Below are 19,338 nucleotides of genomic sequence, written 5' to 3' on the forward strand. Positions count from 1 at the left end.
AGCCCACCAGTTCGAGCCTCCGAGACACGCAAGCATTTAGAAAGATGCGGGTCTGTGGGGCTCATCTGGTTCCCACAGCTATTTCCTTATAAAATTATGGAGGACTTAGACACGTGAACTGTGACCTGTTGGGTAGATAAACTTTCAGAGCAATGAAGATTAACTTCTAAAACACTGGAGTCTGTTTGGTCAGGCAGAAATAGTTTTCAGAGCTTGTACAGCAAAGGAAGTGAGTTGAACTGGGAGGTGGACATTCTTAACCATCAAGCTTGTCCCATTCTGCTAGTTCAGTCAATTGTGCTCGTGTCTGCCACTTTAACAAGAGATCTCTAAGCTGGAGATAATTTTGAAAAAGCTGCTCTTCTGGAGACAGGCCAGAACGCTTTTGTTTTGATGTTTTTTTAATTTAAGAGCAAGTGAGTGACACAAGTGAGCCTTCACTCCAGGAGCTAATACATGAACATGAACTCCCAGAAATGGAACCAGGAAGGGAGCAGGCTTGCTTTCCAGAAGGAGCGGTGGGTTCCCTCGGGCTGTCTTTGCACAATGCTTTCCTCTTTCACACCTTTCAGACCCACGCGTATTCCTAAGCTGTAGGGATGGCTGGATTGCGAAGCGGTCAGCTTCGCCGGGGAGGCCAACAGTCAGCTGAAAGCTCCACTGCTTGGCACGTTTTTCCTGGCTCTTCCTTTGAGAAAAAACAGTAACAAAAGCTGTGTGCTTCTGAGGAAAGCTGAAGGCAGGGCTGCTTGCCTTTCAGAAAATCGTGCACAAAGGGGACGAGTGCATCCTCAAGGACAACAATGAACGCAGCAAGTGGTACGTCACCGGCCCGGGAGGCGTGGACATGCTCGTGCCCTCCGTCGGCCTCATCATCCCGCCGCCAAACCCCCTGGCCGTGGAGCTCTCCTCCAAGTAAGATGTGCAAGTCAGCCAAGACAGCCAGTGTCTGGGCAGGGAAGTTAGATGGCTCCGGGTGTGCACCTGCTGGAACGGCAGATTCAAGTCCCAGCTCTGCCCGATGGCAGCTTCCTGCTAACAGTGGCGCTTGGGAAGGCACAAGTGGGAGACCTAGACTTTGTTCCTGGTTCCTGGCCTCGGCCCTGGCCCAGGCCTTCCGTCATGGTCGTTTAGGGAGTGAGTCAGCAGATGGGAGCCCTGACGCTATCTGCCTTATGTTAATAATTAAGATATTTATTCATGTAAGAAGAAGTTCCTTACTAGAATGGCCTCCTGGTTCTAGTGAGGGCGGGTGGCATTTGGACGCGTCTTGGGACACCTCCCTGTACGTCGGAGTGCTCAAGGTGCGTGTGTGGCCCAGCTTCTGGCCCAGCTTGCTGCTGCTGCTCTGGGGGGCAGCCGCTGCTGGCCCAGCCGTTTGAAGCCTTGTCACGCACAGGGGAGACCCCAGCTGGATTTCTGACCCTGGCTTTGGCCTGGCCCCAGCTCTGGCTATTGCAGGCATTTGGGGAGTGAGCCGTAGAAAGGAGCTGTCTGTCCCTTTGCCTTTCAAGTAGATAAACATAAACAAGTAATTAGAATGTGTTAAAACAATAATACGGGGACACTTCAGAGAGCCGGTGGAACATGGAATTAAAAGATAAGTTTATTTTGCTACCAAAAAGAAATGTGAAGGCCACACCCACATGGGACCTTCAGGAAGTCCGCGGAAGACATGTTATGAAAAAACGCTGCAAAGATTTCACAAAATTTTTCTACAGTTTTTGGCACCAAAGCATAGCTTATGTTTTAATTCCATTTTCTGCAAGCTTCTCGAAGCACTCTTGCAGGTATCATGGACTTGTTGAAAGTATGTGATTTTCAAGTCCTGGAAAATGGGTCCTTTCATGTGGAGCCATGGATTTATAATGCTTTTAGTATGACCGTAAGAACTCCTCTCCCAGACAAACCTTGGGGCCTGAGTTTCCTCAGCCCCAAGCAGAGTATGGAGGACGGTCCTGTGAGCTGGCATGGACTTAGGACCAAGCAGTAGCAGTCAGCCTCCTGAGAGGCTTAGCCAGAATCGCGGGGAATCACCGCAGCAGGAGCGCCACAGAACTGGGTTTCAGCTGGAATGATCTCAGGGACGGAGGACATGCCTGAGGCTGACGTGGACTTTGCGGAGTAGCTTAGTTCACATCGTTGGAACGTTGACAGCTTAGAAAGTCACGGCTCGTCCTGCTGCTTTGCCGGGGTGATCGTGGCTTTGGAACCCAGTGGGTGAGCCTGGCCCGGCTTCCTGCTGGGGCGAGGCGTGGCAGTGTGGCTGTAACCGGCTTCCGCTTGCTTCGTAGGATTGAGCAGTACTATGAGGCTATCTTGGCCCTGTGGAACCAGCTGTACATCAACATGAAGAGCCTGGTGTCCTGGCACTACTGCATGATCGACATTGAGAAAATCAGGGCCATGACCATTGCCAAGGTGTGTGCTCAGCTCCACGTGGGCTGCCTGCAACGAGAGGCTGCGGGCTCTAACCCTAACCCTAACCATTAACCCTAAACCCAGCCCTCACCCTAACCCTGCAGTGCAAGAGTGAGCCCAGCCTCGCTGAGAGGCCTGGGTCCATCCGGCAGAGAGCAGCAGGGGCTAGCACTGGCCGTGGGGATTCTTCTTAGACATAGTGAAGGAGCTGGTCATCAGGGATTCACTGGTGTCACAGGAGAAGGTGGGATCACATTCTGGGAAGAACCCAGAGTGTTCGTTGGCTGCTCTAAGCAAGTGACTTTCCAGCTGTGGCCTGCAGATTCCCGGGTGTGGAATCCTGCAGGAGCCACGGGAATGTCAGGAGAGGAGCCAGAATAACTGCGTTTGGGGGCCCCTGGACCCCTTTTTTCATTTCAACCAGAGCAGCTTTGCTGTGCCCCCCCCTTTTTTTTTTTTTACATTTGGGCCTTTCCAGAGTGTATTTCGTTTGAAGAAGAAATGCCATGGGAACCAATTAGAAACCATTGAGGACACGGTCTTAATGCCTTAATGGACCGTGGGGGATATTTTTCAGCCTCTTGGAGGCACTGTGGAGACAATCAGGCGACCTAAGCCATGGGCCTGCTCTTCTTGCAGCTGAAGACCATGAGGCAGGAGGACTACATGAAGACCATCTCCGACCTCGAGCTGCACTACCAAGAGTTCATCCGCAACAGCCAGGGCTCCGAGATGTTCGGTGACGATGACAAGCGCAAGATACAGTCCCAGTTCACCGACGCCCAGAAACACTACCAGACGCTGGTCATCCAGCTGCCCGGCCACCCACAGCATCAGACAGGTCAGCTGGGAACAAGCCTGCTTGGGCGCTTAGCAAAGAAAACTACTTTGTATAAAATTTAACCTTGGGACCTTTCATTTCATTGAAAAGTATTATTGTAGTCTAATTTCATGTTATTATGACAAAATTCCTAAAATTGGGCACTTTGTCAAAGTGGGACTTGGTTGAACTCCTGATGGAGTCTGGAGGCTGGGACGCGGTTAGGGCCTCCCAGTACCTGCAGCAAAACGGGCAGAGACGCTGAGAAGAAATGACCACGTGCAGAGGGAGCCAGGCATCACCTGATGACACCCATGGAAGAGACCCAGGGCTCCCATCCTCTCCGGGGCTGCTGGCCCCTGATCCAGCCATGTCCCTGAGGGCTGCACCTGTTCGCGTCTAACACCCAAGACTTAGCCCAGAAACTTTGGGGACAAACCACATTGAGTTGTAGCAGTTACAGGAATGTTCGATTTTTATCAGCAAGTCAGAAGTGTTGGTATATTTTTAGACAATGTGGTTAATTTTTGAGGTCTAGCCTCCTTACACCCAAGAGTTCTAATTTTTGTGGTCTTGACTTTTTGTTTTTCCAGTTACCACAACCGAGATCACCCACGTTGGTTCCTGCCAAGACGTGAACCATAATAAGGTAATTGAAACCAACAGAGAAAATGACAAGCAGGAGACGTGGCTGCTGATGGAGCTGCAGAAGATCCGGCGGCAGATGGAGCACTGCGAGGGCAGGATGACCCTGAAGAACCTCCTTCTGACGGACCAGGGCTCCTCCCACCACATCACAGTGAAAATCAATGAGCTCAAGGCAGGTGTAGCTTCGTGCTTTGCTGGTCCGTGTGTGAACACGCAGGAAATCGCTTCGATGTCTGTAGGCGAGAAACAGCGGTTTCTATTTTTAAATTTTTAAAAAGATTTCTGTATTTTTATTGAAAGGCAGAATTTACACAGAGAAGGAGAGACAGAGAAAGATCTTCCATCCACTGGTTCACTCCCCAAATGGCTACAATGACTGGAGCTGAGCTGATCTGAAGCCAGGAGCCTCTTTCTGGGTCTCCCATGCAGGTGCAGAGTCCCAAGGCTTTGGGCCATCTTCCGCTGCTTTCCTAGATAATAAGCAAAGAGCTGGATCAGAAGTGGAGTGGCCGGGGCATGAACCAGCGCTCATATGGGATCCCAGCCCTTGTAGGCAGAGAATTAGCCTACTGCACCAATATGCTGGTCCCAAAGCGGACTGCTTTTCAGCCATTTCCCCTTTGTATGATGCGGCTCTTGCTCTAGTTCAGAAGCTTTCCGCAAATATCAGTTTGGCTTCTACCTAACACCCTGTGGTGAGGGCTGGATAGATGGAGTTGTCTTCATTCCCAGGAAGGGAACTGACACAATCTCAAAGGTGTAGACAGCTAGGACCATGGTCCAGGAGTGTCCCAGCAAGCCTGGTGTGCTGCACTGGTATGTCCCAAGTGAGATCATCTAAGTAAGAGGCCATTATTAGATAAGAAACATTGGGTCTCTCGTTGAATCCTGGACTTTCCAGAGGCAGAAGACTCATACAGCTGGTACGCGAGCATGACCGTGGCAGGCCAGAGGAGCAGGGTAAACACACGCACACACGGTGGAGTGTCACGTGGCCTTGAAGGAGGCTCCACCATGGGCAGCAACATGGCTGCTGCTAGAGGACGGTGTGTTTGACACTGAGGACGGAGAGCGCGTGCTCTCACGCATCTGTGGGATCTCGAGACAGTCGGAGACGGGAACAGAAAGCAGAGTGGGGGGCTGGGGGCGGGGAGAGCGGGGTGAAGGAGGTCGGATATGTGGGGTGACCAGGCCTAACGGTTGCAGTGTAATGTGCAGCAGGAGGACTGCGTGTCAGCATGTTGCATATGTTTATGGTTGGCTGAGGATCTGCTGTAGCTGCTTTTGCCACGTCCAAGCAGGGCAACCATGGAAGGTACCGCACATGGTCACGTGCTCACCTGTAGCAGTCATTTTGCTCCGTACGGCACAGCGGTGGATGGTGCATCTGAAAAGTATACACTAGAAAATTAAAACATCTGTACCTGTGTCCTTGACAGAGCGTGCAGAATGATTCACAGGCAATCGCTGAAGTTCTCAACCAGCTCAAAGACATGCTGGCCAACTTCCGAGGTTCCGAGAAGTACTGCTATCTGCAGAATGAAGTGTTTGGGTTGTTCCAGAAGCTGGAGAACATCAATGGTGTTACAGATGGCTATTTAAACAGGTTGGCTCAGTGGATCCTACCTCAGCTGTTGCGCTTTGCCCCGGCTTTGTTCTGCTCTGTGTGGGGGTGGGGGCTGGGGGCCCTGGGGGCTCTGCTCTGTGTGCGTGGGGGCTGGGAGCTTTCAGGTTTGGAGGATATTCTATCATCTTGGGTTCATTCTGCTGGAATCGAACATGTCTTAGAAGTAAGGTTTACTTTTAGAGCCACATCTTCTTTTATAAAAATTTTATTTTTACTGGAAAGGCAGATTTTTCAGAGAGAAGAGACAAAGATCTTCCGTTCACTGGTTCGTGCCCCAAAGTGGCTGCAAGTGGCCAGAGCTGAGCCAGGAGCTTCTTCTGGGTCTTCCATGTGGGTGCGGGATCCCAAGGCTTTAGGCCATCCTTTGCTGCTTTCCAGGCCACGAGCAGGAAGTTGGATGGGAAGTGGAATAGCCAGGCCGCCAATTGGATCCATAGGCTGGGCGCTTGAAGGCAGAGGATTAGCCAGTTGAGGTCTTGTCCAGAGGCCCATCTCTTTGAATTCCTTAGTAAATGTGTAATAGTCAGAATCATGACACAAGAATGGTTTACTGCTCCTGCAGCTTGTAATATAGGCAAGATAAAATTACATCTGCTGCATTAATAGTGACGAGAACAGGATGTTCCCAGCCTGTTTGTCACTGGCTGTTTTTTCTGCTCGTCCCAGCTTGTGCGCGGTGCGAGCCCTGCTCCAGGCCATTCTGCAAACTGAAGACATGTTAAAGGTTTATGAGGCCAGACTCACGGAAGAAGAGACGGTGTGCCTGGATCTCGACAAAGTGGAAGCTTACCGCTGTGGACTGAAGGTAGCAGGGCAGTTTCTCTCTGGGACGGGTTCTTGGTCCATGGTGGGGATGCCCACAGCAGGGGGCTCTTGGTCCATGGTGGGGATGCCCACAGCAGAGGGCTCTTGGTCCATGGTGGGGATGCTCACAGCAGGGGGCTCTTGGTCCATGGTGGGGATGCCCACAGCAGGGGGCTCTTGGTCCATGGTGGGGATGCCCACAGCAGAGGGCTCTTGGTCCATGGTGGGGATGCCCGCAGCAGGGGGCTCTTGGTCCATGGTGGGGATGCCCGCAGCAGGGGGCTCTTGGTCATGGTGGGGATGCCCGCAGCAGGGGGCTCTTGGTCCATGGTGGGGATGCCCGCAGCAGAAGGCTCTTGGTCCATGGTGGGATGCCCGCAGCAGGGGGCTCTTGGTCCATGGTGGGATGCCCACAGCAGAGGGCTCTTGGTCCATAGAGGGCTCTTGGTCCATGGTGGGATGCGCACAATAGTGGGTTCTTGGTCCATGGTGGGATGCCCGCAGCAGAGGGCTCTTGGTCCATGGTGGAGATGCCCGCAGCAGAGGGCCCTCGAGTGTGATGCCAAGCTCCAGCTGCTGCTCACAGCTTCTTGCTCATGCAGGCCCTGGGAGGCAGTAGGGGATGGCTTATCCAGTTAGAGTTTTGCCTTCCAGCCTTGGCCTGTCATGTGAGACTGAGTTAAGCAGATAGCAGATGAGCATGCTGCCTCTCCACCCTGAGCCTGTGGCTGGGGACAGTGTACAGGAAACAGCACAAGAATTCCCTTCCCAGTTGTTAGAGCTCACTGGGTGTCTGTGTTTGAAGGGTTTTTCAGTTTCATTGGCCATTTATGCTTGGTACCATTTGTCCCAGTTAGAGGAACTTGAAGTGACCTCACAAAGTTTACAGAAAGTAGAATTAAATAAACCTCTATTAAATAAACTTATCTCTTAAGTTTATTTCAGAGCAAAAAAAATTTAAGATTTATTTTATTTTTTATTGGAAAGTCAAATATACAAAGAGGAGGAGAGACAGAGAGAAAGATCTTCATCCATTGATTCACTCCCCAAGCGGTCGCAACAGCTGGTGCTGAGTTGATCCAAAGCCAGGAGCCAGGAGCCTTTTCTGGGTCTCCCACATGGATGCAGGGTCCCAAGGCTTTGGGTCGTCCTCGACTGCTTTCCCAGGCCACAAGCAGGGAGCTGGATGGGAAGTGGAGCTGCCGGGATTAGAACCAGTGCCCATTTGGGATCCCGGGTCCTTGCAATCAAGAACTTAAAACTGCTAGGCTACTGTCCAGGCCCCAGAGCAAAAAAAAAAATGTAAATCCATGCAATTAAGGGGCCTTCAAAAAAATGCATGAACAGTGTGTATTATGGAAAAAATGCATGAGTTTCAAAAAATTCTTTTGCATTTAGAAAGTTCTGTTAATACCATTTTCCATAAACTTTTTGAAGTCGCCACATATCTGGGCAAGTGGTTTGTGCTGGTGTTCGCTTGGGGAGTGCTGAGACTGGTCTCTGACCTGCGCAGACCCCTCCCCATCCTCACAGATGTCACAGGGCTGCAGGCACGCCGTAGGCATTGCAGTGTTTCTCCAAGGAGCTTGCACATTCAATCTTTTGTCTGTTTTAAACGGGAACTAGATTAGTAGAAGAAATACTGGAAAACACAATTCAGCAGATTTATTTTCCTGGATTGATTGTTGTCACTGAAAAATATGAATAGGGTTAAGAGCCCTTTTTCTCTTCCCATTCCCGCAGAAAATAAAGAACGACTTGAACTTGAAGAAGTCCCTGTTGGCCACCATGAAGACAGAACTGCAGAAAGCTCAGCAGATTCACTCTCAGACCTCACAGCAGTACCCGCTGTATGACCTGGACCTGGGCAAGTTCAGTGAGAAAGTCACGCAGCTGACCGACCGCTGGCAGAGAATCGACAAGCAGATCGACTACAGGTGGGCAGGCCCATCCTCGGCCGCGGGGCCAAGTGGGTAGGGTGTCTCATGGCCCCCAGCGTTGGCGGCCCCCAGCATTGGCTGCCCTCAGGGCTGCCTCTGCTCGTGGACTTGCCTTTTCCAAAGGAAAGAGGACATATTGTGATAGTCTACCAGGTTCTTGTAGAAGTATGGGGAGCGTTTAACAGGCTCATCTGGTTCCCTGAGAGCTGTTGTTATGACGTCGGCAGGTACAGCTACTGAAAGTGAACTTTTCCCAAAACTTTTATGACTGCAGATAAAAGTCTCAAGTACTTCCCGAATGGCCTTTCTTGTAGTCTGTTTTACTGGCAGTGTTTTTGTTAAAGCAATATTTGGTTTTGGTTTTAACTTATGTGAAAGAGAGAGGAAGGAAGAGACGAGAGGAGAGAAGAGGAGAGAGAGTGAGACCTTCCGTCAGCGGCTTCATCCCCTCAGTAGCCACTGTTGCTGGAGGGCTGGGCCAGGAAGGCTGAAGCCAGCAGCCAGGAGCTTCCTCGGGTCTCCCACATGGGTGCAGGAGCCCTGGACTTGGGCCACCTTCTGCTGCTTGGCCAGGCCATTAGCAGGGAAGCAGCCGGGACTCATGCCAGTGCTCAGAGAGGATTCCAGTGTCACAGACAGTGGCTGAACCTGCTGTGCCATCAAGCTGCCACCTTTAGTAGGTGTTTCTGAAAAGCGTTTCTATTGGGCTGTAACTCATCTGTCTTACAATTACTGATTTAAAGTAAAATTCAGTGGATTTTATTATATTCCAATTCAGCAGCAGAGGGCAGTTGTTTCATCTCTGCTGGGAGTGCCCCAGGTAGCGGTGCGGGGCAGCTCTGCGTTGCGTGTTAGGAATTACTAACAGTGATTTTGTTGTATGTGCTTCCCCCAGATTATGGGACCTGGAGAAACAAATCAAGCAACTGAGGAATTACCGCGATAACTACCAAGGTTTCTGCAAGTGGCTCTATGACGCCAAGCGCCGCCAGGATTCCTTGGAATCCATGAAGTTTGGGGATTCCAACACCGTCATGCGCTTCTTGAATGAGCAGAAGGTAACACCTGCTGTCCCGCAGCTGTGTGGGAGTTAGTGCGGTAGAAACTGTGCGTGGCCCTGTTTTCCAGCAGCGTCTGAGTCTGAAGCGATGAATTTATATTGTCCCTCCATGTCGTAAGTGTTTAAAGAATGCCCAGAGGAAAAGCCATTGAGATATTTGCAAAGAGATGCACTTATGAACATATAAATCATGTATAAATCTGATGTTGTTTTTGTATTATTGTAAAGGGTCCTTGCAAATCGAGGACCAAAGAGCAGTGCCAACTAGACAACAAGCCCTTCTAGATAACATAGAATGGAAGACTTTCCTTCTTTTTCCTAAGCTGTGACTGAAACTATTGGAGTAGGTAGTAACAAACCGAAAACTCTTACAGTAAAAGCAAAATCATACATTTTTAAAAGCATTTGTATACTGTAATGTTTGTAAATATATTCTTTTTTGTTTAGAATTTGCACAATGAAATATCTGGCAAACGAGACAAATCAGAGGAAGTACAAAAAGTTGCTGAACTTTGTGCAAATTCTATTAAGGTAAGCTGGTTTCACCCGAGGCTCCCTCAGGCGTGTCATCAACAGCCTGCTTTATAGCTTGCCTTCAGGGAGGATGAACAGTCACCGTGGCTTTTTATATATTCTGTCCAAAACCAACCAGAGAAGTTGGCAATTCACTAACTTGACTTCATGGTGCATTGATAGTATTTGTGGGAATGGGTTAGTCTTTATTCTTTAGACTAGTGGCATGTGCAAAATTTTTAGAGTGCAGAGACATAGAGCTGGTATCATAGCATAATTTTAGTCAGATGGACAGTAGGGCCATACGGCTTCTGAGGTTGGTTATTCAAACCACGGCATGATGACTTAAAATGGTGGATTGCAGATGTCAGTTGGCCTTCAAGCACACTTAGACTGTTTGTCTTAACTCGGTTCTCCTGTAGGATTACGAACTACAGCTGGCGTCGTATACTTCGGGGCTGGAGACTCTGCTGAACATACCCATCAAGAGATCGATGGTGCAGTCCCCTTCCGGGGTGATCATGCAGGAGGTGCGTGTGCCATTCGGCCTGTCTTCCTCGCTTCCCTGGCCCCGCAGTGTCTGCACTCGCCCCCAGCTAGGCTGGGTTTATGCCCCCTCTCTCACAGCAGTGGCATGTGACACTCCTCAGGAAATGACCAGTGCAAGGCTTAAGTATACCATTTTGAGATTAGAGTCTTTGCCAAATGGAGCTTTGATTTCTTGCGTGGGGTGGGGGACAGCTCTAAAAAGTGGCAAATGCATACCAGTGTTCTAAAATGACAACTTCCCTTGGGCCCGGTGGCGTGGCCTAGCGGCTAAAGTCCTCGCCCTGAACGCGCCGGGATCCCATATGGGCGCCGGTTCTAATCCCGGCGGCGGCTCCACTTCCCATCCAGCTCCCTGCTTGTGGCCTGGGAAAGCAGTCGAGGACGACCCAAAGCCTTGGGACCTGCACCCTTGTGGGAGACCTGGAGGAGGTTCCAGGTTCCTGGCTTCGGATCGGCGCAGCACCGGCCGTTGGGCTCACTTGGGGAGTGAATCATCAGATGGAAGATCTTCCTCTCTGTCTCTCCTCCTCTGTGTATATCCGCCTTTCCAATAGAAATAATAAAATATTTAAGAAAAATTAATAAAATGACAACTTCCCAAAGACAGCAGAGCCTGTCACTTGCCGGCAGGGCTTAGGAGAACTGGCTGCTGTCACTTTTGCATTTGTTCTGCTGTGATTCCAGGTTTTAGAGCCAGCCTGTTAGAGAGAAGGGCATTACATTCCTCACCAGAAAAAAAAGGGCATTATGTCACTATTTCATTATTTTAGAAAATAAAGTTGGTCAACTTGAATATAACTTTTCTTGAGTTTATTTATTTGTTTTATTAATTTTTTTCCAGGCTGCAGATATCCACGCTCGGTACATAGAATTACTAACAAGATCTGGAGACTATTACAGATTCTTAAGCGAGATGCTGAAGAGTTTAGAAGATCTGAAGGTAACCTCCTGACTTTATTTCCTTGGCGCATCAAAGAAACACACACACAAGGAGAGACTATTATTACTACTGCCACTTATAACCAAAACATGGACATACAGGTTCAACCGTGTTTCCTGTGAAGTTTGAATTTAGTAGACAGTGTGTTCCTAAGCCAGGGATCAGTTACGCTGCACAGTGCTGCCCACAGGGACTTTGGGGATAGTTGCAAAATTGCACTTGCCTGCCTTTGTCAAGAAACTGTCACTCCAGTTCATGCTCGGGTGGGACACTGCTTCACCCTTGGTGTCGGAGTTCTAGATCCAGGTGCCTCCTGGGCTGACTGGGTTGGAATCCTGCATGTTCAGTTCACTTTTCATTTCTAATACTGGCCTGGAGTTTATATGGAACATCAGACAGGAGACCATCCTCTTTGGATCTTGCATAAAATTACGTCATTTTAATTGTTAAGGAAACAAGCGTCTTTGATTAAAATCATGCCAACCAGTAGCTGATGGAAAAATTAAGAATCCAAACTTCTCGAATGTTTATCTCGTAGTTTTCCCTTGGATGATTTTTCATGTGTGCGCGCGTGTGTGTTTGTGTGTGTGTTGGTGGGGCGGTAAACAGTGAGACTGCAGAGTGTCCGGGAGGGAAAGAACGGCTGCTTTCTTGTGATGTAAATACAGTGTAATTTCTGCTTTCTCTTCCGTAGCTGAAAAATACCAAGATTGAGGTTTTGGAAGAGGAGCTCAGACTGGCCCGAGACGCCAACTCCGAAAATTGCAACAAGAACAAGTTCCTGGATCAGAACCTGCAGAAGTACCAGGCGGAGTGTTCCCAGTTCAAGGCGAAGCTCGTGAGCCTGGAGGAGCTCAAGAGACAGGCGGAGCTGGACGGGAAGTCAGCCAAGCAGAACCTGGACAAGTGCTACGCCCAAATCAAAGAGCTCAACGAGAAGATCACGCGGCTCACCTACGAGGTCGAGGACGAGAAGAGGAGGAGGAAGACCATGGAAGACAGATTCGACCAGCAGAAGAGCGACTACGACCAGCTGCAGAAAGCCAGGCAAAGCGAGAAGGAGACTCTTGGCTGGCAGAAGTTAGAGTCTGAGAAAGCCATCAAGGAGAAGGAGTACGAGATAGAGAGGCTGAGGGTCCTGCTGCAGGAGGAGGGCGCCCGGAAGAGAGAGTATGAGAGTGAGCTGGCAAAGGTAAGGAACCACTATAATGAGGAGATGAGTAATTTAAGGAACAAGTACGAAACAGAGATTAACATAACGAAGACCACCATCAAGGAGATATCCATGCAGAAAGAGGATGATTCCAAAAACCTGCGGAATCAGCTGGACCGGCTGTCCCGGGAGAACCGGGACCTGAAGGACGAGATCGTGCGGCTCAACGACGGCATCGTGCAGGCCAGCGAGCAGCGCCGGCGCGCCGAGGAGAACGCCCTGCAGCACAAGGCCAGCGGCTCGGAGATGCTGCAGAAGAAGCAGCACCTGGAGCTGGAGCTGAAGCAGGTGATCCAGCAGCGCTCGGAGGACAACGCCAGGCACAAGCAGTCCCTGGAGGAGGCCGCCAAGACCATCCAGGACAAGAACAAGGAGATCGAGCGGCTCAAGGCCGAGTTCCAGGAGGAGGCCAAGCGCCGCTGGGAGTATGAGAATGAACTGGGTAAGGTAAGGAACAGTTACGATGAGCAGATCATCAGCCTGAAGAACCAGTTTGAGACGGAGATCAACATCACCAAGACCACCATCCACCAGCTGACCATGCAGAAGGAGGAGGACACGAGCGGGTACCGCGCACAGATTGACCAGCTCACCAGGGAGAACCGGAGCTTGTCGGAGGAGGTCAAGCGGCTCAAGAGCACCCTCACGCAGACCAGCGACAGCCTCCGCAGGGTGGAGGACAGCATGCAGCAGCAGAAGGCCAGCGGCTCGGAGATGGCCCAGCGCAAGCAGCAGCTGGAGGCCGAGCTCAGGCAGGTGACCCAGATGCGCACGGAAGAGGGCCTGCGGTACAAGCAGTCTCTTGACGATGCTGCCAAGACGATCCAGGACAAGAACAAGGAGATCGAAAGACTGAAGCAGCTGATAGACAAAGAGACCAAAGAGCGGAAATGCCTGGAAGACGAGAATGCGAAGCTGCAAAGGGTCCAGTACGACCTGCAGAAGGCAAACAGCAGCGCCACCGAGACGATCGGCAAGCTCAAGGTGCAGGAGCAGGAGCTGACACGCCTGAGGCTTGACTACGAGCGGGTGGCCCAGGAGAGGGCCACGAAGGACCAGGATCTCGCGCGGTTCCAGGGTTCTCTCAAAGAACTGCAGGTGCAGAAGCAGAAGGTGGAAGAGGAGCTGAGCTGGCTCAAGAGGACTGCCTCTGAAGACTCTTCCAAGAGGAAGAAGCTGGAAGAGGAGCTGGAAGGCATGAGGAGGTCTCTGAAGGAGCAGGCCACCAGAATCAGCAGCCTGACCCAGCAGCTGGAGCAGGCATCCGTGGTCAAGAAGAGGAGCGAGGACGACCTCCGGCAGCAGAGGGACGTGCTGGAGGGCCACCTGCGGGAGAAGCAGAGGACGCAGGAGGACCTGCGCAGGCTCTCGGCCGAGGTGGAGAGCCTGCGGCGGCAGCTGCTGCAGGAACAGGAGAGCGTCAAGCAGGCCCACTTGAGGAATGAGCACTTCCAGAAGGCAGTAGAAGAGAAAAGCAGGAGCCTCAACGAAAGCAAAATCGAGATCGAGAGGCTGCAGTCCCTCACGGAGAACCTGACCAAGGAGCACCTGATGCTGGAGGAAGAACTGCGCAACCTGCGGCTGGAGTACGACGACCTGCGACGGGGCCGCAGTGAGGCCGACAGCGACAAAAACGCCACCATCTCCGAGCTCAGGAGCCAGCTGCAGATCAGCAACACTCGGACCCTGGAACTGCAGGGCCTCATTAATGATTTGCAGAGAGAGAGGGAAAATTTGAGACAGGAAATTGAAAAATTCCAAAAGCAGGCTTTAGAGGTATTCACAAATATTTGATCCCAGCTTCACTTTGTGTCACCTCATTAACTCACTCTCCTGCAGGCTGAACTGTGCTCCCGCTATCTGCATGAATGCCTTTAGAAGTCTGATTTTTCTTTTGTTCTGCCACTGCTTGCCATAACCCAGATAACTGCTTTAGAGTAACGTCCTTGCTTGCTTGGCCCATTCTGTCAGTGCGTCAAAGGCCAGCCGTGGGCACGTGTGGCCCTGCAAGGAATGCCTGGCACGTGCCGGCGTGGCCTCTGAGTGTGCCACTGTCCAGGGGAGAGTGCTTGCTGAGTGAGCTGCAATTTGGTGCAATTTCAAAATCCCTTTTCTGCTTAAAGATTTTCCTGCATGCATGGCTGTTCTCTTTTGCTCCTGATCCTAATACACTTCTTTTTATTTGGTCTTGTCTGTTTAACTCCTAATACAAAAATAATTTAATTTCTAATACGTTTGCCTTTCATAGACAGTATTTGTGTGGGGCTGGGTGGGGTGGCCATGTGTTCATGTATCGTGTGGCTTTAGTAAGTGTGGCAGTGTAGCCAGGGTTGGTGAGCTGTAGATACAGAGCAGGTAGGATGGCCTGGGATAAACCCGTGCATGTTTGTCAACGCGTAACAAGATAGCTGTAGAGTTCCTGTGTGGAAATCAGTATCATGACAGTATCTGCCATATATGAAAATGGCAAACTCAGGTCTCCAGAATGCACCATGGATTTGTGATAACTAAAAGTATATCCAGAGAATACAGAGAGGAAAATAATTGAACCTTTTTTTTTAAGATGGAGAAGGAAGTTAAATTCTGGTAGTCATGATTTTTTTTCCTCTCTCTTTTCTTTGTTTCTAAATTCTAGGCATCTAATAGGATTCAGGAGTCAAAGAACCAGTGCACCCACGTGGTACAGGAAAGAGAGAGCCTGCTGGTGAAGATCAAAGTCCTGGAGCAGGACAAGGCAAGGCTGCAGAGGCTGGAGGAGGAGCTGAGCCGCGCCAAGGCCACCCTGGAGGCGGAGGCCAGGCTGAAGCAGCGCCTGGAGACTGAGAAGCAGCAGATCCAGAACGACCTGAACCAGTGGAAAACGCAGTATTCCCGCAAGGAGGAGGCCATCCGGAAGATCGAGTCGGAGCGGGAGAAGAGCGAGCGGGAGAAGAACAGCCTGCGGAGCGAGATCGAGCGGCTGCAGGCCGAGATCAGGAGGATCGAGGAGAGGTGCCGGCGCAAGCTGGAGGATTCGAGCCGGGAGACGCAGTCGCAGCTCGAGACCGAGCGCTCCCGGCTGCAGCGGGAGATTGAGAAGCTCCAGCAGCGCCCGTACGGGTCCCACCGCGAGACCCAGACCGAGTGCGAGTGGACGGTGGACTCCTCCAAGCTGGTGTTCGATGGCCTGAGGAAGAAGGTGACGGCCATGCAGCTCTACGAGTGCCAGCTGATCGACAAGACGACGCTGGACAAACTGCTCAAGGGCAAGAAGTCAGTGGAAGAGGTCGCTTCGGAAATCCAGCCTTTCCTCCGGGGCGCGGGCGCCATCGCTGGAGCGTCTGCTTCGCCCAAGGAGAAATACTCGTTGGTGGAGGCCAAGAGGAAGAAGCTCATCAGCCCCGAGGCCACGGTCATGCTCCTGGAGGCCCAGGCGGCCACGGGCGGCGTCATCGACCCCCACCGGAATGAGAAGCTGACCGTGGACAACGCCATCGCGCGGGACCTCATCGACTTTGACGACCGCCAGCAGATCTACATGGCAGAAAAAGCCATCACGGGTTTCGATGACCCATTTTCAGGCAAGACGGTGCCTGTGTCAGAAGCCATCAAGAAAAATTTGATTGATCGGGAAACTGGCATGCGCCTGCTGGAAGCCCAGCTTGCTTCGGGGGGTGTGGTGGACCCCGTGAACAGTGTCTTTTTGCCAAAAGATGTCGCTTTGGCCCGCGGGCTCATTGACAGAGATTTGTATCGGTCCCTGAATGATCCCCGAGATAGTCAGAAAAACTTTGTGGATCCAGTCACGAAGAAGAAGGTCAGTTACATGCAGCTGCGGGAACGGTGCCGCGTGGAGCCGCACACCGGCCTGCTCCTGCTGTCGGTGCAGAAGCGGAGCATGTCCTTCCAGGGCATCCGCCAGCCCGTGACCGTCACCGAGCTGGTGGATTCCGGAATCCTGAGGCCGTCCACCGTAAACGAACTGGAGTCGGGCCAGATTTCTTACGATGAGGTCGGCGAAAGAATTAAGGACTTCCTCCAGGGTTCGAGCTGCATAGCAGGCATCTACAATGAGGCCACCAAACAGAAGCTCGGCATCTATGAGGCCATGAAAATCGGCTTGGTCCGACCGGGCACCGCTCTGGAACTGCTGGAAGCCCAAGCTGCTACTGGCTTCATCGTGGATCCTGTTAGCAACTTGAGGTTGCCGGTGGAGGAGGCCTACAAAAGAGGCCTGGTGGGGATCGAGTTCAAGGAGAAGCTGCTCTCTGCGGAGCGAGCCGTCACCGGATATAACGACCCGGAGACCGGAAATATCATCTCTCTGTTCCAAGCCATGAACAAGGAGCTCATCGAGAAGGGCCACGGCATCCGCCTACTGGAAGCCCAGATCGCCACCGGGGGCATCATCGACCCCAAGGAGAGCCATCGCTTACCCGTGGACATGGCCTACAAGAGGGGCTACTTCAACGAGGAGCTCAGCGAGATCCTCTCCGATCCGAGCGATGACACAAAAGGATTCTTTGATCCCAACACGGAAGAAAATCTCACGTACCTGCAGCTCAAAGAAAGATGCATTAAGGACGAGGAGACGGGGCTCTGTCTTCTGCCCTTGAAGGAAAAGAAGAAGCAGGTGCAAACGTCCCAAAAGAACACCCTGCGCAAGCGGAGAGTGGTCATAGTGGACCCAGAGACCAGCAAGGAGATGTCTGTGCAGGAGGCCTACAAGAAGGGCCTGATCGATTACGACACCTTCAAGGAGCTGTGTGAGCAGGAGTGCGAGTGGGAAGAGATCACCATCACGGGCTCCGACGGCTCCACGCGCGTGGTGCTGGTCGACAGGAAGACGGGCAGCCAGTACGACATTCAGGACGCCATCGACAAGGGCCTGGTGGAGAGGAAGTTCTTTGATCAGTACCGGTCCGGCAGCCTCAGTCTCACTCAGTTTGCAGACATGATCTCCTTGAAAAACGGCGCCAGCGGCGGTGGCAGCGGAGGGGCCGGCCTAGCTGGAAGCATCAGTGATGATGTCTTCAGTAGCTCCAGACACGAGTCTGTCAGCAAGATCTCCACCGTCTCCAGCGTGCGGAATCTCACCATCCGCAGCAGCTCGCTGTCCGACCCGCTGGAAGAGTCCAGCCCCATTGCAGCCATCTTCGACACGGAAAACCTGGAGAAGATCTCCATCACGGAGGGCATCGAGCGGGGCATTGTGGACAGCATCACCGGGCAGCGGCTGCTGGAGGCCCAGGCGTGCACGGGCGGCATCATCCACCCCACCACAGGGCAGAAGCTGTCGCTGCAGGACGCCGTCTCCCAGGGGCTCATTGACCAGGATATGGCCACGAGGCTCAAGCCTGCCCAGAAGGCTTTCATCGGCTTCGAGGGCGTCAAGGGCAAGAAGAAGATGTCGGCCGCCGAGGCCGTGAAGGAGAAGTGGCTCCCCTACGAGGCCGGGCAGCGCTTCCTGGAGTTCCAGTTCCTCACGGGGGGCCTCGTCGACCCCGAGGTGCACGGCCGGATAAGCACCGAAGAGGCCATCAGGAAGGGCTTCATTGACGGCCGAGCCGCCCAGAGGCTGCAAGACACCAGCAGCTACGCCAAGATCCTCACCTGTCCCAAAACCAAGTTGAAAATCTCCTACAAGGATGCCATGAATCGCTCCATGGTGGAGGATATCACGGGGCTACGCCTTCTGGAGGCCGCGTCCGTGTCCTCCAAGGGCTTACCCAGCCCCTACAACATGTCCTCGGCGCCCGGCTCGCGCTCCGGCTCGCGCTCCGGCTCGCGGTCAGGGTCGCGCTCCGGCTCGCGCTCCGGCTCCCGGAGAGGAAGCTTCGACGCCACGGGCAACTCCTCCTATTCCTATTCCTACTCCTTCAGCAGTAGCTCTATCGGGCACTAGTGGGCTTCTTGGGCGTGGTGGCTGCGTTCTGTGCCCTCGTTGGTGTGAATTTCCACTTAGGTAATGATAATAATAACAATTTTTAAAAAATGGTGCTTGGCAATATAGTAATAGAACTTTACTGTGCTTCAAGAAAACAGCCATGCTTGACATCAACCAGCGAAAGGCTGTGGTGGCGTTTTCTTTTTAGTTTGTGTAATGCAGTACACTGGCGTGCCGAATGATAATCAGCTGTAAGGATAGCACAAATCGAAGTTAGAGTTTGTTTCCTCTCTGTTTAGATTTCTGATCAATTCTGCTTCAACTTCTTTGGACTATAATCCAGATTTCTGTACTTGGAAATAAATTGGTCACTAGTAACGTTAGCCATTCGGCCTCTCATCCATTTATTTTCATTTTCTGTATTAGGAGAAAATCACACCCCCGCACAACCGTCCCGATCCCAAGTGTTTGGGAATGAACCCTTGTTAGGATCTTTTAGGGTGTGGATTGTATAACCCATATGCCCTTTAATGTACTTGTTTGGTTTGCTATTAATTTGACTGTATGGGCGTGATAGCAGTAATCTTTGGTTTTCTTGGGTCAAAGTTTTCTGTTTATTTTGCTTGTCATTTTCTATGTACTTTAAAAAGGCATCTCTATGAAGTTTGCAGTTCTAGCAATAAACTTTTAGACTTTTGAAGTTTCGGTGTTTTCGTTGAATGTTGTTTGTATCCACAAGGGCCTTTAAGAGCAGGTTTTATTTATTTTATTTTTTTAAAAAGATTTATTCATTTTATTACAGCCAGATATACACAGAGGAGGAGAGACAGAGAGGAAGATCTTCCGTCCGATGATTCACTCCCCAAGTGAGCCGCAACGGGCCGGTGCACGCCGATCCGAAGCCGGGAACCTGGAACCTCTTCCAGGTCTCCCACGC

The 19,338-nt window shown here is 51.6% G+C and overlaps 1 protein-coding gene across 2 annotated transcripts in view; it reads left to right on the top strand.

Annotated features, from left to right (window-relative positions):
• The window catches only part of DSP (desmoplakin), a 45,755-nt gene extending 26,718 nt beyond the window's left edge, over window positions 1-19,037 (top strand). The window contains exons 12-24 of one of the 2 annotated variants that reach the window (XM_058668513.1): window positions 761-915; window positions 2,295-2,421; window positions 3,061-3,262; window positions 3,835-4,061; window positions 5,329-5,495; window positions 6,183-6,321; window positions 8,064-8,257; window positions 9,156-9,318; window positions 9,768-9,851; window positions 10,256-10,363; window positions 11,224-11,322; window positions 12,017-14,311; window positions 15,171-19,037. In XM_058668513.1, the coding sequence (XP_058524496.1) occupies window positions 761-915; window positions 2,295-2,421; window positions 3,061-3,262; window positions 3,835-4,061; window positions 5,329-5,495; window positions 6,183-6,321; window positions 8,064-8,257; window positions 9,156-9,318; window positions 9,768-9,851; window positions 10,256-10,363; window positions 11,224-11,322; window positions 12,017-14,311; window positions 15,171-18,419 (7,209 nt within the window). In that variant the 3' untranslated portion in view covers window positions 18,420-19,037. The remainder of the gene's footprint in view (window positions 1-760; window positions 916-2,294; window positions 2,422-3,060; window positions 3,263-3,834; window positions 4,062-5,328; window positions 5,496-6,182; window positions 6,322-8,063; window positions 8,258-9,155; window positions 9,319-9,767; window positions 9,852-10,255; window positions 10,364-11,223; window positions 11,323-12,016; window positions 14,312-15,170) is intronic. The other variant, XM_058668518.1, reaches the window with a different exon arrangement.
• The last annotated feature ends 301 nt before the right edge of the window (window positions 19,038-19,338 follow it).

Source organism: Ochotona princeps, chromosome 1 (assembly GCF_030435755.1).
Source record: "Ochotona princeps isolate mOchPri1 chromosome 1, mOchPri1.hap1, whole genome shotgun sequence".
Lineage (NCBI taxonomy): Eukaryota > Metazoa > Chordata > Mammalia > Lagomorpha > Ochotonidae > Ochotona > Ochotona princeps.